At 32.4% G+C, this 26,362-nt stretch overlaps 1 protein-coding gene across 16 annotated transcripts in view; it reads right to left on the bottom strand.

Annotated features, from left to right (window-relative positions):
* Window positions 1-203: 203 nt before the first annotated feature.
* Window positions 204-26,362, bottom strand: part of LOC143245362 (uncharacterized) — a 135,398-nt gene continuing 109,239 nt past the window's right edge. For 13 of the 16 annotated variants that reach the window (XM_076491677.1, XM_076491627.1, XM_076491635.1 and 10 more), the window contains 12 exons: window positions 18,800-18,930; window positions 16,611-16,701; window positions 16,066-16,158; window positions 14,600-14,782; window positions 13,082-13,186; window positions 11,341-12,304; window positions 10,101-11,173; window positions 9,128-9,265; window positions 8,420-8,530; window positions 6,520-8,112; window positions 5,662-5,761; window positions 204-4,602 (listed from right to left, as the gene is read on the bottom strand). In XM_076491677.1, coding sequence (XP_076347792.1) covers window positions 4,313-4,602; window positions 5,662-5,761; window positions 6,520-8,112; window positions 8,420-8,530; window positions 9,128-9,265; window positions 10,101-11,173; window positions 11,341-12,304; window positions 13,082-13,186; window positions 14,600-14,782; window positions 16,066-16,158; window positions 16,611-16,701; window positions 18,800-18,930 — 4,872 coding nt within the window. In that variant the 3' untranslated portion in view covers window positions 204-4,312. The remainder of the gene's footprint in view (window positions 4,603-5,661; window positions 5,762-6,519; window positions 8,113-8,419; window positions 8,531-9,127; window positions 9,266-10,100; window positions 11,174-11,340; window positions 12,305-13,081; window positions 13,187-14,599; window positions 14,783-16,065; window positions 16,159-16,610; window positions 16,702-18,799; window positions 18,931-26,362) is intronic. The other 3 variants (XM_076491702.1, XM_076491740.1, XM_076491651.1) reach the window with 2 other exon arrangements.

Genomic DNA, 26,362 nt, shown 5'->3' with positions numbered 1-26,362 from the left:
TTATCACATAAATTATATCTTTATATTAATTAGAATAACTTATATCTATGTATATCAGTTATAAAAACCTTTAAGATAATCCATGTTTAGGAAGCAGTGTAAAAAAAAACGAACCTAAAGAGGTTTCTGAACATATTCAAAACTTTTTGTATGTATTCATCCCATATTTATAAGCGTCCAAAGAATTTTTCATCCACAATAAATTCAAATCAATGAAGAGTAATTTATTTGGATTTTCAAATACAATTCAACATAACTGTCTATCACAGATTTAAAACGTACAGTTTCTAAAGGAAAAAAAATTTTTTACTTGAATCGCAGAATGATTTTTTTACAGAAACAAATGGGTATTATCATAGAGAACATAATGCTATGTTACTAGAGTCATCACCATTATACCATGGTAAAAGACTTTGTACTAAAACCTATTATCTTTTGATATACACAACATATATTTCTGAATACATAATATTAAATATTCCACCTAACACTAAAAAGATCAACACAACTTAATAAAAGAACTCAATGAAATTTCTTTATCATAAATGTACAAACAAATTAAGTTTATATTTTCTGGATTATTTTAAAGTTTGTATTTACATTTATTTTCTCTGTTGTTAAACGATAACCTGCAGTACACAGTACATTTGATACAAAATGTCTTTACGAAATAAAAATGCCTTTTCAAACGGAAACTTAATTATGATTTTATTTACAGTTATTATTTGCTAGTGGAAACAGTAACAGGAACTGTTCAAATCATTAGGATATTTTTAGAAAAAATGTGTAAACACATCTAATAATTTTGTACACAGGGCAGTGAGAGGAATACTTTATGAGCTTACGGTCACATAATAATTCTGGTAAGTTTTAATACATGCATTGCAATGTTTTATATGTTACGAGAAATGAGAATATATTAGTAAAACAAGATAGTAAAATTCTATTATAATTCATTTTAATACTTGTATTCGTGTCTTAACTTACAATCTGATCCAGTTGACTATTAACTAAGAGCTGGCATTTTAACAGAAGCGTGCATCATTTAATTATAATTTCTGTAGTTCTTATAGAATCATATTTGTTAAAGATATATTACTTTTTCATGAGGCTATTCACCACTATTAGTGAATTTTCTGTATATTCATCTACAATACATGCAGATATATATTGCTATGTTGTGAATAGTAGTCCATACACTGTCAATTTTGTGACAGCGGAATTTATATGTATATACACATTCAAACACACATACATATATATTATATACACAAACTGCGGATGACGACATTTACCATCTTGCTTTGATTAGAGTTCAGAAATTACCAATATTAAAAAGTCGAAGTATGTTACTCTAATTTTATCCACACTTCGGTTTAAATATGTAACGAATTACCAGGATATATGTTGATTTGTAATTTCACAAGCATTAAATCTTGTGCAAATTTACTTAAAGTGATAAATTTAGCATTTTCGTCCATCAATTAATAGCAATCAACGTATTGAGAAAATGAGTAAAAACATAAAAAAAGACTAAAAATTACAAACAAAAATTTCAACAGAAATTAAAACTAGTTATCAGTTGCCAAATCAAGAGATAGCATAGAGCAATTTTAAAATTAAATTATGAAAGTTATGCACTTGATATATAATTTGTTTCAGCGAAACTTACAGTGCATTATAAAATCAGAGTTGACAAAATGCGCAAGTTCAAATCTGCAAACTACTCACAACTAATGAGAACATTCCGAGCGGATAATCTCTAAGCTTTGCTAGTTGCAGTGGAAATTGGATATCAAACAGCTTGGTGTGAGTGATCAGTGTACTTGCGAATAAAACACAGATGTTTTCATGCAGGATATGGATAAACGTATGGTAATGGGTAACTTAGAGATGTAAATAAAAAATCCCTTAAAACTGGTGAAAGCCATTCCTATGAATGAAATTTATTGTTAAACCAATTCAAAGTCGCCGTTCTACAGAATTAAATTTAAGAAATTTATATTCCACTGGGATCACTCAAATATTGTTTCCAACAAGGAAACACTGGGTTAGATTAACGTACCGTAACCCTGCCACTGTTCAATGTCAAATATTACAGGGTCTAAATACTTGTGCGACAAAAATTTTCTTCTAAAGATCCCTGGTTGATCTGCTCCTCATGAACTCTATTTTGGTAAAAGAATTACTTCACAGCGTGTTTCATAATATTAAGATGCCTAAGAAACTATTTACACCAAAGAAATCATCCTATCAAGATATAAGAAGGATTATGGAGAATTTCACTGAAAGAAATAAAGAGTTAAGATGGGCATTAAGATGTATTAAGTGAAAATTGTCAGTCTATTCATATATAACCAACTGTAAAGAGATATCTTCGTCTTTTTGTCAATGTACTTTGTCTCAGTATGGCTTTAGTAATAAATTACAAAATCATTCTTAACTTGTATTATAAAAAGCATTTACAATAACAGTGAAACTTTTAATGTATTCATTTATTATATTATTAGTAATAATTATAAATTACTTTTTATATTTTTGAATTGTGTCAAATGCGTAAAATTATGTATATTTTCAGAATATTTTTATAACAAGATGGATCAAGTTTAATTTCACATCAGGAAATACATATTTTTTCAAATGCATAACTTTTTAATAAATATATACCATAGAGAGATTCTACATGAATGAGGTTGATGCTTAAATTAAAAACATGTACATTAGTGTAATTTCTAATAATGTCATTAGTGGCTGGTAATAAATTATTAATAACATGCAGATGCCGACATTTGTTCGTTCACATTATGATATTATTATTGAAAATGAATTTCAGAAGAGCGTTTGTTTTCTTATAGTAAAGCCACAATAGGCCATCTGCTGTGTCCACCGAGAGAAATCGAACCTCTAATTTTAACGTTATGAATACGCATACTTCCCGGCGAAGGACTAATCTCAGAAGAGAAGAGATATAGATTTGTCTCTTCAATACTCACAAAGTGTGTTATCAGGTTTGTCTAGTATTGTGCAGGATATCATGTATTATATTATACTTGTATTAATAACTAAGAGATAAGAATAATGTCATCAAAAGCCCTAAAATGACTCAAATCTTAAGGTTAAAGTTTTCAATTTTTTATGATTTTAAAACATTTTCAAATAAAGAGATAAATAATTATTAAAAATAAACTAGTCAAAACGTGGATATCTCTTTCCTTAACTCTTTTTACAGCCAACTGTTATGGTAGAAGTGTTTTGCACTTTTGAATTGACATTCTAGGTTTGACATAAATACAAGGAAAAGCTCCATCATTGGATATGTAAGTGCGTTCCTTTGTTTTAATGTAGATTGCCCATTCATGTTATATGTATATGTTCACTAATTGACAACATTAAACATTTGTTAATATTATTTTCCAGTATTTCTTGAACCATGCATAATTTATAGAAGATATATAATTGTAAAAACGTATATATAAATATAAAGCAGATTTTTATAACGTAATCAGATTGAAACAAATTTAGATTAAAGTACAATTGATAAGACATTAAAAAACTGTATGTTACGAAACACCATTTGAAGTAACACTCGCACAAATAACGACAGTCGTTGAACTTATAATGAAAATTAAATAATCAAATATCTCTAAAACTAAAGATAATTATATAACTACCTTTTTCTTAAATTACCAAGATAAACATATAGATTTTACACATGGCCTACACAAATTTAACTGTGTTAAGTACTGTTGAAATTTGTTGACGATACATAACACTTTACATGGAAAAATCATCCTTAAAATAAAGTAGAATAAATCAGATATTCAGTCATATTTATATTTAAGTACACATTTCTTTCTTTTTAGAAAATTCAATATATATATAGATTTATGTTTATATAATTGATTATTACCTCATTACTAATCATCGGAAAACGAACGTTTATTAATCTTATTTCTAAAAAATTCAAGATATCTATCTTGGTATTGTAAACCAAAATCTTTCTATTAAACAAAAGTACTAGCTTAACATAATAGTACGTTACAAAAACGAAATGAATAAGTTCTAAAAATCCAAATTTTAGAATTCTTCGTCGACGATTGTTCACGATTCTTGAATGATTTAATCTACACCAATATTTCAACTGAATTCACAAATCAAGACTTCTGGTTCACGAGCAAAACTCTCTGCGCAGGAATCGCTAAAAGAGAAACGTTCGGAAGAATGTTCTTCTTGTGAGAGAACCGACATGTAAGTATCTGTCATGTTCCCAGTTCTTGTATTATTTAATATGCACTAATATTTTAACCCGAATTCACAAATCAAGACTTCTGGTTGACGAGCAGAAACTCTCTGCACAGGAATCACTAAAAGAGACACGTTCGGAAGAATGTTCTTCTTGTGAGAGAACTGACATGCAACTATCTGTTATGCCAATGGCTTTTGAATGGATAGGACTGTTAGATACAACAGAAAATGAATCACTTTTGATATTCTGAAGAAAAACCTCTTCCTTTCTCTCTTTGCTGGAAGATCGACATCTTGTCCTATCTTTTAAACATTTCTTTGTCAAGTCTTGTTTTTCTGGTGACTTTGAAAAAATCCCTTAAAGATATAAATAATCTATTTTTTATTTCAGAGGTGCAAATTTATACACCTAATTAAAGCAATTACAAAATGACGTTTTTTTTCCAAACCTTTCTCTTACCACAGTAATAATACTTAAAAATTGAAAAACATCTGCACAACATGATACTTTGAACATGATTATTATTGTTTTCTCAATTAATCTTTACAAGTAAAACAGATCATAATATTCACCGCTATTTGGTATTTTAAAACGAATATAAAATGATAATTTACATGACAATTTATTCATTGTATTGTCGACAAAGCATATAATTAACAACAGTTGTTGTTGTTTTTTTCAAATAACAATAGAAAACTATTTACTATAACGAAGCCATAGTTGACTTAACGGTAAGCTTGGGGTATTTATTATAAGGTTGTGGTGATTTGACATCAGTTGTTGTGACAGTTAGTAGCCCGTACGAAAACGTAAGTTTAATTATTAATTGGTAACTATTTTTATAACTAGATATTAATTACCAATTAGTTTTATCCAATTTTATGTTATTCTCCCAGAAGTCCTAATAACGATTATTTTTGTGTTGGAATAGCCGGAGTTCATTTTCGGTTTTATTCTAAAAGAAAGGCTCAGGCGAGTGGATAAAACTCCACATACAGTATCCAATCCTGACCTCTTTCAACACTAATAGTCCTTTTTAGGATTTCTCTCAAGATGGCAGCACATTAGCAGTCAATACATGGGATAAAATATGTTTATTTATAATAATCCAGTTATTAATATTCGATATTAATCACTAATTAGACTTTGATGATCTTATAGGCTGCTAAACGATCGTGACAACAGGTAAGTTAAAGAGCTTACAACTCTAAAGTTTAGAATTCGATCTTTGCAGTGGGCATGCCAGAAATATCAATCGTACATCTTTGTGCTTAACAATGAAGAAAGTAGTAAACCGTAATACCATAATTAAAAGCGGATTTTGTCATATTCTGTTAATTATATATTTCTCTCCTTTAGAAATATCTTCTTTGAAATTGCATAACTGATATGTTTGATATATAAGCTTAGCATACCGGAATTGCAGCCATTATTTAGTTTCTCTTCATGATAGGACTCTTTTTTTTGGACATCGTCTTCACTTTCTTCACTACTTCCAGAAGAAGATTGTTGAAGCTGAGATGTTGATTTTAAAAATATGTATTATTATTAAGATTTGATAATCATGACTTGTTCTGAACATAAAATTTCGAGTTATACAAACAATAAAAGATCAAAACTATTGGAATGCTAAATATATTTAATTAGAGCTAAAATATTTCCCTGAAACATCCTGTTAGAAATAAATAAAAACACACTTTTAACTGCTGTTGTGTCGTGTTTTTCAAACAAATTTGTCCTTTTTTGTTTCATATAAAACATCAAAAGTTTAAAATAACACGTGAAACTAATCCTAACATGTGCCAAGTAGCACTGCAAAAGCACAAATATGTTAAAAGTTAAAAAATATACGTTAAAATTATGAGGTAACTTACCTTAATAATAAGTCGAAAAACAACAATTTATAAGCATGACATGAAAATTAATTTTGGGGAGAACATAAAACACGTTTTGGGAGAACATTGGTCTGTTTTCTTTAGAAGATAAAGCAAATGTTCTGTCGAAACATGTAGTATATCCCCCCTAAATTAAATCACTTTATTGTGTTTGTAAATCATTGTTTGCTAATTTATTATGATATTAGCGTAACGTGCTTCCTTACGCAAGCTAAATTACATTATATACATTTCTAGATATCGTTTTTCTAATCACGTGGCATAGATCTTATAATATCATTAGACACGCTGTGAGATAAGAGAAATCGGTTAAAATGTTTTGGTTCTAAACTCCTTCATGAAAATATAATTCGAATTTCTAAACCTATACGTTCATACCTGACTAAGAATATCTACTTCTGGAGACACATGAATCCAAGAACTTCTACAACCTTCTTTTTCACTTTCATCAGCTTCTATCCCAATGACTGGTGACACACTACATGTTTCAACAGAATCTGATTTATGGAGACGAGAAATGGAGTTATTTTCGCTCTCGTCCAATAAATTGTTAAGAATCTGAATTTTCTGTGCTACAGACAAGGCAGTACTTTCAAATGAAAGTTGCTCTAATTCTACACTAACACTTTGATGATTGGGTAAAGCACTCTGATTTTTAGTTTCAGGACTTTCCAAGGTACTCCTTTTTGGTGCTCTATCATAGTTTTGGTTTTTGTGTTTTTTTATTAGAGATTTCTTTATTTTCTGAATTCGTGGCGAGATATTTTGACTTATTTCTTTTTCTTCCTGTTTCATTGCTATATTCTTTGAGTCTTTTGACATCTTTCTATACTTTTCCTGTGGAGCTATTTTCACTTTAGTATATGCCGCATTTCTATTCGGCGAACTTTTTTGTTTGTGACCACCTAAGCATTTACTGTCCTTTTTCGAAACAGTAGCAGATGGTTTAATGCAAACAGGAATTTTACTTCTGTTATTTGTCTGCTGCCTGCATTCTACATTCTTCTGGTTTTCTGAAACAGGAATTTGGGAATTACCGGGCGCTAAACAGCAAGGTTTAGGAATAATTTCGGGCTTTACTTTGGCGTGTTTTTTGCTGCTCTGAATCGCAGGTCTTGACAATGTTGGGCATTCTTTATTTTGAGATACGTATCTGCTGTTGTTTTGGCTTTCTATGTGTGAGAAACAAGAGTTTATTGGCACTGAACATTCATTTAATTCTGCTAAGTTCTTTTCGTCGCAGTCTTTAGAATTTGGTTCTAAATCACACTCCTCTCTATTCTCATAGATATTTGAGCACTTTAAAGAAGAATCGTTATATATATCCCTGTGAGAAGACAAGTGACGATACTGAAGTGTTTTTGGAACAGGATTCTCGTTGATCTGTGAAAAATATCCTGTTTTTTTAAAAGATCGTGAAGTTCTTTTCTCAGAAACAAGCCTTTCACTTGTAATGACATTAGAATTCTTAGAAACCGAAACCGGTGCTTCAGGTAAACAACCATTTCCTGTTTTATCAGAATAAGAAGTTTTCATCGTTTGCCAGTTACGTTTTACTGTAGTTGCTCGTTTGTGGTCTATTTCTCTAGAGCAGTCAGAGCTGGCATGTTCACTCGTGGTATCAGTTCCATTTCCTATTTTTCTAAGAGACACTCCAGCAGAGCTTTCGTGGTGATATTTATCCGTGGAATAAGTTAACCCTGTAATATCTTTGGCTTTACTTGATCCTGGTTTGCTGAGATGAAGCTTTGATACATCAGAGGCACAAAACTCTAATATAGTTTTAAAGGGATCATCTTCCATTTCTTTTTCTTCTTTTATACTCCCAAGTACCAAATGACTTGTATTGTTTGAAGGTATAATTGCTTCGATGTTGTTATCTTTAATTTCCGTTGTAGCCTTCTTGACATTTTCCAAATAAAGCTGGAATGTCCATTCTCTACTTTCTTTCTTGTCGGCGGCGTACAGTCTCTATAGATTGAAATGAATAATCCTATATCTTAGCACTTTATATTAACAATTAGGATGTGCATATGGAAGTAGTAGGTTATTAAATATGTTTAAAGAACTTCATAAATGGATAATGGAAGTATATTGCATCCTTTCTTTATATTTATTGATTGCTTTTTTTTTTAGCTTTCCAAATGTTCTCTACAACAAAAGATTAAACACTTGTTTCCATATTACAGTTTTTCAAGTTAATACTGTTTAAAAATGTATTGTTACTGAAATACATCGTTTGTTTGTTTGTTTTTGTTTTATCAGTCATCCAACGTACCTGGCAGTCTTTCGTTACTTGTTCGCCTTCCTGTTGTAACCATTGTTGAACAAACTTCTGATGTTCTGGAATATCACATTCATCTTCGCTAGCACTGCATAAATCATTATCCTGAAAGGATAGATGTATAATATCATAACATTTATACTATTACTCCATTGGGTTACTATTTCACTGTCAATTCTTTATCAGAACCACGACTGTTTGTTGCTCTAATCAATACAAATGTTTAGGAAACAACTTTAAACAATGAGTGTTTCTGTTAAGGGTTTCTTTTAAGATTCTGTTTAAAATGGTTAACTTTACCTAGTATATAACCTTACATTTTGTATTTTCATTCATAGCCAAAACTTTGTATTTTTCTCTAATGTTTACATAGATTTACACGGACTGTGTGTGTTAATATTTTATTCTTATAAAACAGAATTTAAAACGTTGAAGCTGCGCAATGTTTTCCTTGGCTTATCTCGCTTCGTTAAGCAAAACGTATTGCATAATGCTGATACTATAATATATAAAAACTGTAACACATGAGTGACACATACAGATGCGGTCAGAGGCACGTAACATTGTTTAGATGGATTTCTTATAAACGTTTGCATGAGGGATATGCGAAAAATGCAGTATTTTCTCTTTGATGATTTGGACTGTTCAAGCGAAGTGATCAGAATGAAAATAAAATTATTACTAAACTATATTCAGACTAACCCTTGAGCACTTCAGACTAGTTGGATTCAAATCCTCAAATAATTCACTATTTGTTACTTCGGAAGTGGAGGAGTGGACAGAACTCAGAGAATCACTGGAACTTGGAGACCCCTCTAGTCTTCTCCATGTTTGAACATGCTGTATTGTAATGAAAACGTCTTTAGTATTGACGTCTGTAATTGAGTGTTACATTGAGTATATATCACTAAAATATTATTTCATTACTTCAGGCTCTAGAGCACTTATTTATATTATAAAAAACATATCACAAGTTCTGATTAACAACGGTAAAATGACGGCTTTTTGATAACTTAGAAATTCTTTTACGCTGTTATGAATAGGTATAAGAAAAGTAATAAATACATATTTGTGAAACACGTAATAAGAACATCTACAATTGTTTCCACGTGTATGAAGCATTAAAAGTATATATAATGTTTGATTTCCAATATACAGCAGATATATGAAAGGACATCCATAATCAGAGCAGATAACATTTTTAACGTTAGTTTATTTACCTATTAAGTAGTAATTACGCTCTCAAATTTGATAGACGTTTAAAAAAGAAAAGCCGTGTGAGATATGTCACACTTTTATTTTTATCGAATATTGCTACACACACAAGTAATTTATGTCGACCGTATGCTTACAAGAATTATGTACTTCACACTCGTTCTTTTTTGTTGACTAACATAAGCAAATCCCAGTGATGTCAACTACAAACATGCTATAGATACTCCTATCTAATAGACAATAAATCTAATAAAGGATCCGTATTAAACACAAATAACATTAGATAGCGTATCGATCGATATGAAGAATTATAACAACAAAGCAAACAAAAATACTATCCGTGTATAGTAAACCTGAAATTAAAAATATGTACACTTGACATAAATAACAACATATTTTACTTTAGAACAGCTAGGTCTAATTATAAGGGGAATTTCAGTATTAATTTAACGATCCAAACCTGCACGAATAATGGCACGTTGTTTTCTGTCTTTACTTTATCCTTATTGCCAGTAGTTAGACTTTCTGGGAACTGAAGCTCACTCAGTGAAACACGTCGTTCCAAAGGAAGGAAGTTAAGCCTTGAGTTTGCTACATCAGTACTGTACAGAGGGGATTGTTTTACTTTACTGACGAACAAAACTGAGTCTGAAATAGACCGACTGATAACCGTGTAACGAGCTGCAACTGACGAATAGAGACTGTCATGGTAAGGATAAGCTATTCCATGAAGATGATTAGAACCTGAACTCTTCGAGGTTACTTTTTCAAGCTTTGATAATTCTGTGAGCTTAGGATCTGCCGTCTCACCAATGCTCTTATCGCTAGAGCTTGTGATTTCTTTACTGTTGTTTGAATAGTTGGATGCCTGAAGCTGAAGATTGCTGTTATGTGTGGATAGGTTAATCTTAGACAGTTTCTTATTTTCGTTAAGAAGATTAACAGTTTCACCTGACTGTGGAGTGTACAACCTAGTTGAACTATAGCAGTCTACACTAACGTTTAATGCACTGTCTTTATTACTTACTTCGGTATTGTTTCCATCAGGTTTATATCTCTCATTTATATTATCTGAGTTGGTATATATTTCTGAATTTTTCTCACTATTTTGCGAAGAACTGTTATGAAGTTTTTTAAGTTTATCTTTTCCTTGACTGGAAGAATTATTTCGTTCAAATGTAGTTTTTAACTGAGTTGTCAAAGTATTGGCTTTAACTGCTTCCATTAAATGATTTTGTAAAGACTGATTAAGACCAAGTCCGCTGTCTGAGGAAGACACCATTTCTCCGTCTTTTTCTATCGATGCTTTACGGTAATTGGCTAAAATGTTTGCGTTTAATTTTTTTACAAAATGGTTTAATGTATTACAAGAAAATGATTTTACATCTTGTGAGTTTGGCTTTTCGTTTTCAATGATTTCTACTTGAATATCACTGGACATTGTGGAATATCCTTCGTCTTTACTAATATGATCAGGTTCAATACTTGAAGAGGAGTTTTCGTTGGAATGAAGTAAGCCAGAGAATTCGGTATCTAAAGAGATAAAATGGTTAAAAAGTAACTGACAAAATAATTCCATAATAGCTGCAGAAAAACAAGCTATTGGATTGTAATATAAAATAGAATAAAAACATCTCATGAAACTCTTTTTCACTACCATTTTGATAATAAAATTTATTAACATAATTGAAATGCTATACCTGATATTGTCTGGGAAACATTATGCGAACCAGTATCATTAGTGGAATGACTTTTTCGAACCACAGTGTTTGTGCGTTGGTTGGTACTTTGTTCCTCAGATTTCACCACCTCAACAGATTCTAAGGCAGAGGATTCTCGAGAAATTTCCCACGGAATATAGTTATGTTTTTTGCAAATTGAATGTTTCATGAATTTGGACGGATCGTTTCTTTGATTTTCAGAACAAAACATTTCGAAGTCATAGTCCAGTTTTGAGCATGGTGGTACTCTTTGAAATGTTAGATTGTTTTCGACTTCTGGAGCAACATTATCAACCTGCAAGTAAGATAAAGATGAATTGTCATACGTGTATACAGGAGATGTAGAATATGGAAGAACTTTAGGATTAAACCTCTGCTGGGAACTCTTGATCACTAGATCATCTACTTGGTTAGTTGGCTGAGTCAGTTGAGCTGACACATTTTGGACTGTGCGATGGCTAGGCACTGACAGTTTTTTAGAAGAGATCAAAGGAGATAAATTGTCAACACTAAGAAGTTCTTTTTCAACAGTTGGCTTGGACCATGCATTACTGTGTTCTTTGGAATGTTGGATGGCTTTTCGTTGCTGTTGTGGAACTTTCCAGAGGTTACCTGAGTCGCTGTATCCTGAAAAAACCATGAACTCTGATTTGTTCGTATGTTTTGCCAACTGAACATCAGATTGACTTTTAGAAATTTTTCTTTTGGAATTTTTCCAACGGACAGTATTAACAATTTCTTCATTTTCTTCTGTATCATCTGCATTATCTGAACCACTGGTAAATTCGTTTTGTTCGACGTGCTTGGAATCCATGGGTTCATGACTGAAAGATGTGTTGTTGAGAAAACAGGTGGTCCACAGCTCATTCAGAGGTGGTTCTAGTAGATGGTCATCAAGCCCTTGACTGGTTGAAGTCGGTATGCATAAATGAGATAAATCAGTCTGTAGAAAAAATAAAATATTGAACGAATAAGAATATGAAATTATTCTAAAACAATTAGTCACTTATATCTCAGAACGGCTGGTATTGGTATCAACACTTTTATTGATAAGCAGAGAACAAAGTTTTGACCTTCCTAGGTCATCTTCATGTTAACATCTTTTTGTCAACCTGAAGATGACTTAGGAATATCGAAACGTTGTTCTCTGCTTATCAGTAAAAGTGTTGATACCCACACCAGCCGTTCTCAGTTACATATTTATTTCAAGTAGGTTTCTCGTCATCAAGAAGTAGAGTCACTTTCTCTGTCGTGTTGCACAGTCTATTTTTGTGAAATACTAAAGAAATAAAGTTCTGTCTTAATTAAGTTGCATCTCAATGAAGTAACTCAATAGCACTGTGGTGTAAACGAAAGCAGTAGATCTTCTGTTTTCCCACCACCCCACCTGGTGGCTCAGCAGTAAGTCTGAGGCGTATAACGCTAAACACCCATACCACTATTTTAAGACTAAAAAATAACACAGTGTATAGCTCTGTGCTTAATAACAAGCACAAGTGCCTTTTTTCTTACTCTGACTGATGAAACTCTTGCAGTGAAAAGTTGAAATGATTGTCCGAAGTGGTTACTTACAAAGAAATCTGACAAGCAAGAAAATAACATATTTTAAATGTATTAGTTAAATTTGTCACCACAAGTAATATTTAATATTTTGCCTGTTAGTATTTAAAAACGATTCAATTTAGTTGCAAGTTACAAATAAATAAGTTTATGTTTTTACCTCTGTTGGTTGTTGTTTTTGTTTCAGTACCCTACGTAAAGCTATGTTCTGTTGTTCCAGATAATGTACTCGTTCTTCTAATCTTCCACATTCTTCTCTTAGATTCTGTTAATGATAAAATCACAGCTACGTACTTTCTTTACCACAAAAAGTACCATTAGAAGAACACAACACTTTTATAGATTAGGATATTAAGCAACAATAACTTCACTAGTAGTTCTTGGTTTTCATCTGAAGTTTAACAATAAATTCTAAGTAGACGAGTCTTCCATTTAAGCAAGTCATTCCTTCTAATGGCTATAACTTAAACGTGCTCAAATTGAGTAAAAATAAATTTCACAAGTACAAAACAAATAATATAAATGGTTACAATGCATGAACAAATATTACAAGTGGTTACAATTTACAACAAATGTACAAGTTTTTACAATTAAAACAAATATTACATGTAGTTACAGTGCATGAACAAACATTACAAGTGGTTACAATTTACAACAACTTTTACAAATGGTTACAGTTTACAACAAATATTTCAAGAGGTTACAATGTATGAACAAACTTTAAAAGTAGTTACGATACATGAACAAATATTTCAAGTAGTTACAGTGTATGAACAAATATTACTAGTGGTTACAATTTACAACAAATATTACAAGTGGCTGCAATGCATGAACAAATATTGGAAAGTAATTGACAGTGTTTTAAACTGTGTAATTTATTTCTTAACTTTTTAGATCGTCATATTTGTTCGAGTTTATAATAATGAAATTAAACACTTTCAGCCGAAGTTTAAACACGATAGACTATTTTAGGTTTTATGTATGGTCTGTTAATTACTTCATGATGATATTTTTACAAAACGATTACTAGATTAAAATTTCTTTTGAAGAATTTCAAATGAAGTCCTTATAAAACGAGCATATTTTTTGTCTTGTATTTCGTCAAACACATTACGATGCATCCTCTCGTTCCAAACTGTGAATTTTGAAACACTTGTTATTGTCACTCGCTGAACTTCATTTGAAGCACATCCAATTAACGTCATGACTATTTTATTTGTATATGGGTAAACTTTGGTTTTTAAGTTCACATTTTTTTTCCGTATGCAAATTAAGTAATAGTTACTTAGTCAAACTGGTGCGTACCTGTAACATTATGGTGTTTAATGTTACTTTAAAAGAATTAAATCAGATTTTCGAAATACCAACGAGTAAGTATTTTAAGAACAAAATACATGAATAACTAGTTGATAATATTCAAATCGTAAATTGTATTCCTTTCAAAATATCAACCACCCAGTGGCACAAAGGACCACTACTGAGGACCTACTACTCTAGAAATAGGGTTCCGATACCCGTGTTGAGCAGAACACATATAGCCGAGTAAGTAGCTTTGTACTGAACTTAAAAAACCAACAACAAAAATTCCAAACATCATATTATTTTGCGTTCATCAGAAGGACGTCCTCTCAGTTATTATTTATTGATGAAAATACCTAGATATACGTGAAAGCAATACCTTCTGCCCGAGCAGCGCTTGCACTACTTGGTTGGCTACATCATCGAGACAATGCTCGTATTGTAGTCTCTGTTCTTCATTCTCCAGAAGAAGCGAGGCGTTTTCCTGCTCTAGGAGTTGTATGCGTTTCAGAAGCACGCGATTAATAGAAATTTCTTTCTCTTCCTGGGATTTTTCTTTGTTCTGTAAATACGTCAAAGAGAACAACATTTGACTCGAGTACAAATATCCTTGTCTCTGTCTGCACAAAGATCGCATCCATTACAAATGAAAATCCAGTTACATGCAAGGTTTGTTTCTTGAACTGCTTCAACAAATATATAAATAATTTTGAATCTATACATGAACTTGAATATTGCCTAAAGATAGACAGAACGAACAATAAAAGCTATTGTTTCCATTGTTGGAATCTATTTCTCCCAAACTTCAAAGTATTAAATAAGGCTGCCTTTCATGAACAACGCACGACTTAGGCACACTAGATTTGTTTTTCTGTAGAACGTGCTCACTTAAGAGGAGGTATCACAGCTTCTACCTGAGTTAGAGTGAATATACCTGTTAAAGCTAGTTTCATATTACAGAGTTCTTAGCTTATTTATACATTGTAGATAACTCTGCGTTAACTATAGCTTACACTGCTTATTGTAAATTATCAAACATATAAAGTTAATCACAGTTTGTTAAACTTATGATGACTCAATATCATATATAGTGGAAACTAAGTAATTCTAACTATGTGTTAAAAAACCGTGCCTTACATATCTTCGAAGTTAATTGTGGCTTATAAAGTTAGAAGTTAGTTTTAAGCTTCGTACAGAACTACTTTATGTCACAAACGATTTCTACTTTTCTGATAAATTACAGTAAAAAAACAGCTAATATTTTAATAAAACCGAGATCAAATGCTTATAGATGATCTATAAGTTAAGTTTGTTTTCATTGAATTGCAACTTCTAAAGTTGGCAATGAAACTACGATAGGTAAATACCATAACGAAAGAGACAAGAAAAGAAATTTATGTTTATTTTTCAGCTTGAAAGATTGTAATCATTCGTATCTGCTGATTGCTGGTAGTTGTGATATCTAATTTATTTTAGAAAAAATAAAACAAAAAACTGAGCTTAATTATAGCCAGGATGGAAATTCAATCGAAAATCATTCGTAAAAACGTTATTCATACCAGCTGTCTCAGTCTCTGAAAAAATAATTTAAAACAATGTAATATTCGCCCTACCTTTTACGTAAAAAAAAACAATTCGTTACGAACATTCATAGATTAACATAAAAAACCCGCTCGATTCCACTTAAAACAATTTCTTAATGAAAACGATATGATTACAAGGGACGCGAGTCTTGTTACCCATATACAGTACATGAGTGATCTCACTCGATACTTCATTAATAGGCATAACTTAATATAAGTTTGCTTTTCAAAAGTACTAATGTCGATTGTAATTAAAACTCACGTTTTCCTCTTCTTTTCTTTGCATTTCATTTACTAGCAGTAAGTTTCCTTTCTCAAGTGTCGCGATGTAAGCCTGATATTTTCTAATTTTGCCCTGAAATATAACAATACAACTAAAGTTGAATAAAAGCAGGAAATACACAAAACTTAACATCTCTGCATTATCAAATTTGTGCCCCAAGTTATTTGTTTAATTAGATTTGCTTTTATCGTCCATGTATTAACGTGCTTAAACTTTTGATCAAAAGAAAATGCTAATTACTTTCCTTAAATTGTATAGTGAGAAGTTTTGAAATTAGTAATCTATTTAGATAGGAAAGTAATTAGTTATGCCACACTAAAAAATTCCATAAGAATATTTAATGATTAAATAAAATAATTACGATACGACAGCTAAGAAATTTACATGAGATAAATTAATTATTTTAGTCATTTCTAAACAACAGATTTTTCAACAAAAACATTGTAGAATAACAGGAAACACGTTTAGTATAAAGTTTTAATTTTCGAACGTAATGTATAAAATTTTGACGTAGCTATTCTTACCTCGTACTTTAAAGTTATCGATGTTCGTTCGTGTCTTAGTTGATCCAGTTGAGATTTAAAATGCAGCAGACTTCTAACAATGTCTTCCATTCTGTAGTAGATACATCACATTTTAACGTTAAACTTGTTTTCCATTGGTACTTTTTATTTAATCAAATACATTACAAACCTCGTTGCGTATATATTTATAAAGGTTTAGTTCATTCTTTTTGAGATTTTTAAGCTATAATCTAAACAATTTATTTAATTTTAGAAAATCTGTTATAACTGTTGATGTTATATTGTTTAGTGTATGTGTGTTTTCATTTAGCAAAGCCACCTAGAGCTATCTGCTGAGTCCACCAAGGGGAATCGAACCCCTTATTTTAGCGCTGTAAATTCGTCATTGTTTAGTGCAATAACGAAAACCGAAGAATTTCCCTTCTTGTTATATTATTATATTACTTGGTTGAAATCATATATGCTGAATTAATTAAGTCCCTATTTCAATAAAGATAAATTCTATTTGGAGACCTCTTCACTTATTTCTTACTCATGCGTATTGCAAACTAATATTGAGAAGATGACCACAGTTCTCAAGTAAATTAAATATTGTCTTCTTAATTTATGCATTTGTATTTATAAATATAATAGTACTATCTGTTGTCTGTTGAACGTCAGTAAAATTATTTCACAGGGTTTGGATGGATGTTCACCAAAACTGGTATAGAAATTTAATAGATCCATGTAAGAATACACAAAAAAAATTAGTTTTGCGTTTTGCGATTTTTATGGGCGTTTCTGCGTTTTCATCACTAATATAGGCCCGGCATGGCCAGGTTCTTAAGGCACTCGATTCGTAATTCGAGGGTCGCGGGTTCGAATCACCGTCACATCAAAGATGCTCGCCCTTTCAGTCGTGGAGGCGTTATAATGTGACAGTCAATTCCACTATTCGTTGATAAAAGAGTAGTCCAATAGTTGTTGGTGGGTGGTAATGACTAGCTGTCTTCCCTCTAGTCTTACACTGCAAAATTATGGACGGCTAGCGCAGATAGCCCTTGCGTAACTTTGAATGAAATTAAAAAAAAACAAAATCAATCTTCACTATTTCGCCCACTGTTGGTGAATTTTCACTAATTTTGGCATGGAGATTTGTTGAATTTGTGCGGGAAAATGTGCAAGTTTGTAATTTTCTGTGTATTTTTGTGTTTTTAATTACTTATAAAGAAAACAGCTTTTCGTTTCCTAAGAAAACATTTCATTAATGATGTATTTACATAACTTCCGTTCAGGGGAACAGATACTCCAGCTCAGTGATGACGATAAACCCACTTGTTGAGAAATTTATATGCAAAAACGGCTCGTTTGGGCTGAGAAAACACTTTACATAGAAGAGCGAACAACGTTTCGACCTTCTTCGGTGACGATGACCGAAGAAGGTCGAAACGTTGTTCGCTCTTCTATGTAAAGTGTTTTCTCAGCCCAAACGAGCCGTTTTTGCATATAAATAAAGATACTCCAGCTAATTGAGAAATATTATGCAGAATTCACTTCCACAGATTTTGCATTAGGTAATGTTAAAGTAGTGTTAGCTGTAACAAAATCAGAGAATGATCATTTGAGTTTGTTGCTTTCGTTTAAACCGAAGGAAAGAATAAGTGATTTTCCATTTCTAAACAAGTTACAAATACACAAATAATAGTTCACATAATATACAATAAATTACAAAAAAAAAACAGTAATATTTTCCTATAGTTTGTGTATTTAAAATCCTTAATAATATACAGATAACTTCCTAATGCTTGTTTTTGATTATTTGGACCCATTGGTCGCCTTCTTCAAAAATTATGAGAATAGTTTTCGAAACAACAGCTCAAAAATAAAACCAGAAATATGAGGCAATATACACCTAGATAATATAAAAACTCCTGTGAAACCTAAGTATCTTACTTTGAACAATATTTATTGCATTGCTTGACATCAATGTTTTATGCATGAGAACTCTCTTTGTTTTCGCTCTTTAACTTGGAGCTTGGATAATCCAAGGTTTTAGTTCTCAATGAAAAATCTCTGTTGATGGCATCCCTCTAAGGAATGCAACCAAGATTCTTACTAGCCTATAGCGATTGTGACCTTGAGTACTTTTCAAAATAAATGCTTGTTGTTATATGGAATTTCTTATGGTTTATTCTGAAAAAAACAAATACCTTTGTAAGTCTCGCTGGAGCCTGACCAGATGAACTCTGCACTGAACACTCTCTGACTGAACTTGTTTAAGTCGTAATTCTGCATCTTGACGCAACATTTTTTCTCTGTCAAGTTTCTTGCTTACAGTCGCCTGAAACGAGAAAAAGGTAATATGTTACTGTCATAATATCGGGTGTTGTTGTTTTTTAAAAAAAGGTACTTTATTTTTATAATCTCGATAGCAGTTAGATTGTTTCAAAAAGCGACTTTTCTGAACATCTTTATTTAGAAATATGTTACCTGTCGCATTACTATCAAAGAGATTTGCAGTATTTTCTGATTATTACTCTTAAAGTATTTTATGCAGTTTATATTACTAATAACGAATACTACAACATATAATTAAAATGTTAAATGGCGTGAACGAGAGGTGACTGATAGAAGATAAAGTAAACCAGTCTATGATTGTTACGTTCGCGTGCTGCTAATCTGTTAGTGTACAATAAAGGTATCGAAACTTTACTATCTATTTGTTTCACAGCTTTTGTACAAAGTTACACAAAAGGCATTCTTTCTGTATATAACCGTCCCAAATTATGATGTGATAAACATGAATCAGTAGCCCCACCCTACCATAATCTCTTGAACTACTCTTCTTTGACCTAATAGTAACATCTGACTGTCACTCTTATAACGCATCTACTATTCCAAAATGCAACAGAACCCGAACAACAAACTTTCGGGTTAGTTGTCCTGGCACTATTACCATTAGTCAAGACCGGCATATACAGTATCAATGTGTTTCTCTTCCTAATATGTTCATTTTTGTCGCTGTAATGGCACACCTTGTGTCTGATATGCTCCTATAAGTCGTTGTCTCTTCCCATTAAGTGTCGTTAATGTTCCTCTTAGTCGCTGTCACGAAGGAATGAGTTGTACCACCTTTGTTAGAAAACGTCCCTTTCCAAATGTCTCAACGTCCAAACTTAATCATGTTCAAGTTGAGTAAACATTTATGTAAAATATTATTATGAAAAGTCTAAGATAAAAATATCTATCTGGATTGCTTATTTGTGATACTTGTCATACAAGTTCCTCTTTACGATTTACTACTTTAACGTTTGACGTTCTTGTTTTTGATAAATTGATAGGTTTTAATAGCTATAACTAATAATAAATAAAGTTAGCCTTATTGACTGTCCTTACGCCGAATTGGACGGACAAGTCAGTGATGTTGATGTTTAAGGAAAGTGTATTCATAGAGAAATATAGTTAAATAATATGTTTATCAAGTGCAAAGAAACGTTTGTACAGCAAAATAATCCTTAAAAAATAAACATAACTCATTACAAAGTTTACAGTAAACGGAATAAAATTGAAATATGCGTATCACAATGCAGTCGTGAGCTATTGTCAAATGGAACACTGAACTCAAATATAACATTTGTTTTTCTTTACTATGTAAGAAGGGAAAATAGCTGTATCCCTTACAATAACAAAACAATATCGGCATTTGCATTCGACCGAGCTATAATATAACTAAAAAAAATGTGTCCATAGTTTAACAAATATCTATAAACATAGCATCTCCGCAGTTTAATAGCCTAGACGCGCATAAATTGTACGAAGGGAGTTTTTTTTTGTTCTCTTGTTCAATTGTTCTTTGGATAAAACAGGAAATTAGAAAACAAAGAAAAGAAAAATATTTCTGCTATATTTTTTCTTATTTTACGGAAAATCGATATTTATGAGAAAAAACGATTTTTCTCAGACTTAATAATGGTGTGTAGTATTATTTTGTTTTCCGGTGCTAGCTATGGTAGTTTGTCATGGTTTTCCAATTATGTATACATACACGTACTTAGCGTTAATAATACTTAAAATTTAATTTGCATTCTGATATAGTTTACGTTCGTGGAGCGTAACCACTTTGCTTGAGACTTCATAAAACAGTGCCCACATGAACTGAAAGGAAAATTATTTTACCACCAGATATGTGACTGTAACTTGCTATTGAAACTAGCTGTTCAAGCGCTAAGACACTTGAAATTCCTTTTTATAGCCTTGCATTTAAAAGAACACTGTGCTGTCACTAGCAAACTTTGATTTATTAACTTAATAAAGAAAGAATTAATGACTGTATGAAAAATCATGGTCTACGGCAAGCGATCTTAAGTGAAAACTCATACTAACACATAAGTTGTTCATATTACTAAAGCCTATATAGCAATATTCCTTTATGACATTTATCGATTTCGAAATTAATTTTGAACTAGAAGAGAAGCATAGGGGTTGACGAGCATATTAATACACTTGGATGTCCCATTCCTCCAACAGCCGGTTAACACTGAAATACACATTAACCTATTAAATTGTAATATAGAACGGTAACAAATCGGCACAACTGTTTGAACTAATTTTGTTTGTGTCTGTGAATTGCGTGACATAAAATGTATCTAATAAATTATTTTAAACATTAAAATAAACAAAGTCTAACTACGCAGGCCACATTAACTCAGCATTTTCAAGAAAGCTGTATGTTACTTTATTATTTGTCAGATCCTCTATTTTAATTCATGTCTCTCAGGTAATCGGACACTAGAGAGCGCTGTTTAATTTTTAGCTTATAAATGGTACAATGACATTATTTGTCACCTTAAAATGATAAATGAATAACACCAAAGTTAAACTAGATAAAAATTTTAAAACATTTTAATCCAGGCTAGTCTAAGGCCTCTGAAATGCCGACTCAACATGCTTACACACGTTTATCACGTCATTATCAGAAGTGAACTTCTGAGACACAAGTATCATATTTAATTTTTATTACGTAGATCATGTGACCAGTGTGTAAGTTTACTATTTCCACAATCTACATATTTCTCAAAGGAAATCTCGTCACATTCTTACACAGATATTAGACAGACCTTTTTCTCTATTTAATGACTTATGGCTTTTTTAAACTTAATCATTGCCAAGGATTCGCTGTATTCTTGGCTTTAGTACCCTTTGGTCGAGTCTGTTTTGTTTGATTTTGAATTTCGCGCAAAGCTACTCGAGGGTTATCTGTGCTAGCCGTCCCTAATTTAGCAGTGTAAGACTAGAGGAAAGGCAGTTAGTCATCACCACCCACCGCCAACTATTGGGCTACTCTTTTACCAACGAATAGTGGGATTGACTGTAACATTATAACGCCCCCACGGCTGAAAGAACGAGCATTTTTGGTGTGACAGCGATTCTATCCCGCGACACTCGGATACGAGTCGAACGCCTTAACACGCTTGGCCATGCCGGGCGTTGGTCGAGTCAACATTATTGTTGCTTTTCCACATAATATTTACGATGTGTGCATATTCTGCTATGGAAAAATGTTCAGTTCTTTCATTTCGAAAACATCCCTTATGTTTAGATAAACAATATTTTAAATTACGTTTCGTCTGTCCAGTACAAACACTTCCATATTTACATCAGTTTTATAAATTCCAGATTTTCTGGTAACTGTATATTGTTTTCAGTATTACCGAACATTTGTTTTATCTTACTCACAGTTTAAATGTTGAGTAAAATATTTGTTGTATTTTAAACACTTTGAATAAACTAGTAGTTAAACCTGTAACATATGGAAAAGCTAAACATTCCTTTTTAATATTTAACGTAATAATAAGATCCATTATCATCACATCAGTGAATTTTTTTAACTGCACTATCTGCAACAACTCTTTCATCTACTACATAGTTAATAAGTAACAACTTATTTTAAGTCCTTTTATTTTAAACACATCTTTAAAATTATATGTGTAAAACGCAGACATTTTTTTGTTTCAATATGACAAGATTCCTACTATGATGACATAAGAACAAAAAAACGTTTCCTTTCAATAAATGTTTCAAATTTTCTTCTTCATTCCTTTTTTATCAATACATATAAAAAAGACAAACTATTATTTTTTTCCAGTTTCATAAGGAAATTTTATAGGTGGTTCTATAATATTCAAATACATTTTGAACTATTTTAATGCCTTATTACCATATCGTATACAGGAATAGCATTATACAGGTCACATGACTAACTAACCTAAGAAGGAATAAATATGACATTTATGTCTTGCAAGCTCTCTGTTGATGGTAAACGTCGGACGCGTAATTAACATTTTAGCGGCCAGAGATAGGCCTGAACCAAAAATGTTTCTCATTGTTTATCTGTTTTAACATTGTGGTATTTCTTTATTGTTTCAACATTCTACACAAACGTCAAAAAAACAATATCTATTTATCACATGGCCCGGCATGGCCAGGTGGGTTAAGGCGTTCGACTCGTAATCCGAGAGTCGCGGGTTCGAATCCCCATCACATCAAACATACTCGCCCTTTCAGCCGCGGGGGCGTTATAAGGTTACGGTCAATCCCACTATTCGTTGGTAAAAGAGTAGCTCAAAAGTTGGCAGTGGGTGGTGATGACTAGCTGCCTTCCCTCTAGTCTTACACTGCAAAATTAGGATCGGCTAGCGCACATAAACCTCTCGTGTAGCTTTGCGCCAAATTCCAAAACAAACAAACAAACAAACAAACCCATACATGGCGTCCATTCACTCACAGATACTGATAAAATGTTTAATCATCTTGGTCATATTTTTGTATAATAAATAAGTTTTCATTTAATTATAAATAACTTTCAATTATTACTGGAGAAACTACAACGTTTCAGTTTTCACCTTTTCACAATTTCACGTCTCTCAGTGGCACAGCGGCATGTCTGCAGATTTGTACTGCTAGAAATCGGTTATCGATACCCGCGGTTGGCAGAGAACAGATAACAATTGTGTAGCTTTGTGCTTAACTTCAAACAAATAACTAATAACTTTACACTAACAATATGAATTGATGAATCAAACGTTTTGGGAATTTGAAAAGCAGCTACGCCGCCTTGTAGTTGTTGTAAAAATATATATATATGTAGTTTTTAATTAAGAAATTAAGCACAAAGCTACACAAAGGGTTATATGTGCTCTGCTCACCACGGGTATTAAACCCAGTTTCCAGCGGTGCGAGTCCGAAGACATATCGTTTTGCCACTGAGGAACTATATGTATGGTTAAAATAAACCTCGTTTTCTGCTGTTCTTATATTATATATGCACAGTTAACATAAACCTCGTTTTTTATAGTTCTTATAAAATAGATATGTACAGTTAACAGTAAACTCGTGACCTGTCGTTCTTATATAGTTTGAAGATTTTTAAACAATGCGACTTTACCAATGTAAGTAACATGATGTAATCTGTTGTGGGAAAACTGACGAGTACAGAGCACCGTCATAAAATAAATAAAATTCTTTATACTTTCCTATGTTTACCTCGGTTACGCTACGCAAAGGCCAAAAGATAGTTGGGAAAAAACTACAAGCCGATCATGAGTCTTTGGTCTCACAGCTGACTGTTGTATCACTGTAACTTGTCATATCTCCAATGTATTCCAACCACATGGGAGCTCATTTTCAACTCAATGCTCAGACTTGAACTTGGATAAATAGGAGTATATCACGTTGACAACTTTATCGGACCCCCTATGATAGGCCTTCAGCCGTTAAACACTGATGGGTTTTATTGTTTTGTGTTATTTTCTGAAGCAGGGATGGCGACAGCCAGTCAGACTACAATACTATCCACTACTGCTTGGAACTAATCTGAGTATTTCATGGGAAGGAAAGAGATAAACGAATCAAGATCCACAGTAACGTGCCGATTATCACAGCCCAACTTGGCGCCGCTGTCAGCCGTAAGGGGTATACAAGCGGAAGAAATGTAGAACTCGGTTTTTCAAGACAAAGCGAGTGCGCACTATGGTCATCAGCAATGTTCCAATAACTCCAAGATTTAATAATATGATATATATGACTGAAGTAGATAGAACACTCAGTTTGACTCGTGACGGTCAGGTTAGGGCCGCAAGCACATGAACGGACGCGAACGTAAACCTCTCTCCATATATATATATATATATATTACATTACTTATAAAGCTTGTAACATATAATCAATATTTTACACTGTTTCTGTGACCAGTCAAATGATATTGGAGAATGTGATTTTTGTATTTTACAAATATACTCACGTGTATTGTTGTTCAATCTGCAAAAGCTCTAGGAATGTACAGACTAAATTTTTAGTAAGACATTAATATATTAATATTAATATATACTGATAGTCTAGTAAAAGATTAATATAAAGTATACATCATAAGGTTAATAATATGTTTACGACGTTTTTGAATAACTTACTGAAACGTGAACCGTTGTTTTTCCAGTGTATGAACGACGACTTTCTGAACTTACAACACCAAAATCTGGGGTTTGATTACTCGCGTCGAACAGTGCGTAGAAAGGCCATTTTGTTACTTCGCATTAAAATTAAACAACATCAACCCGTAGTATATCACATAGGTAACAAATAGACCTGTCTTACTTAGTGACTGCCCGGCATGGCCAAGTGTGTTAAAGCGTTCGATTCGTAATCCGAGAGTGGGGGTTCGAATCCCGGTCGCACCAAACATGCCCGCCATCCAAGCCGTGGGGGCGTTATAATGTGACGGTCAATCCCACTATTCGTTGGTAAAAGAGTAGCCCAAGAGTTGGCGGTGGGCGGTGATGACTAGCTGCCTTCTCTCTAGTCTCACACTACTAAATTAGGGACGGCCTCGAGTAGCTTTGTACGAAATTCAAAACAAACAAATACTTAGTGGCGCCCCCAGAAGCACAACGGTATGTCTTTCAACTTACAGCGATACTCAGAGTGGACAAAGCAAAAATAACCCATTGTGTGGCTTTGTGCTTAACTACAAACAAACACTTACTAGCCGTACAAAAATAACATTGTTTTCTCTGTTTGCTGAGCTCAAATTAAGGGAATGATAAACTGGTTTACTTAAGCAGTTAGTTATTCTGTTTCTGTATATGACTCCACTCTCACGAAGGACGTACTTAGCACTCCGAATCTTAATTTAGACATAACATCCCTTATTTCATCAAGCCAAGTTCATTGATAACTTAACCATAGTATGTTCCGCGAGCTGTGAAAGCCTCAGGCGCTGTAGACAATGGATTATTTACACAGACTTACTATGTGAAAGATATGCTTGATTGAGTGTATAATAAAATCTGTTATTGGACACATAAGAGTAACTGAAAGCAAACAATCCTAGAAGCTCTGTGAGTGAATGGTTTTCCACTTTCTTCATTCTTTATATATCAAGTGTTCACCATAAACTTATTTTTCATATGGAAATGACAATGTATTTCACCCCTCTGTTTGTTCTAAAAACAATATTCAGAATATTTCATTTTCTGCATTTTAAGTGTTATCATTCAGTAATAAATGTCTAACTTTAACTGACTTAAGTATTATTACCTCTCCATTCTTCCAGAATAAGATATTAGAGACAGGTGGAAAGTATTAATTGCAAGTTTATGTTTTGTTTTATTTTTAAATATTCTTTAAATAATCTAATTGGCATTACAAAGAACTGACACAAAATGTGAAGAATGTTTTCCGTGCAAAGCACACCTGATATGAAGTAAAATGTTCATGCT

This window comes from Tachypleus tridentatus, chromosome 1 (genome assembly GCF_004210375.1).
Source record: "Tachypleus tridentatus isolate NWPU-2018 chromosome 1, ASM421037v1, whole genome shotgun sequence".
Lineage (NCBI taxonomy): Eukaryota > Metazoa > Arthropoda > Merostomata > Xiphosura > Limulidae > Tachypleus > Tachypleus tridentatus.
The sequence above is the reverse complement of the archived record's forward strand: the minus strand, read 5'-3'. Positions and strand labels throughout refer to the sequence as shown.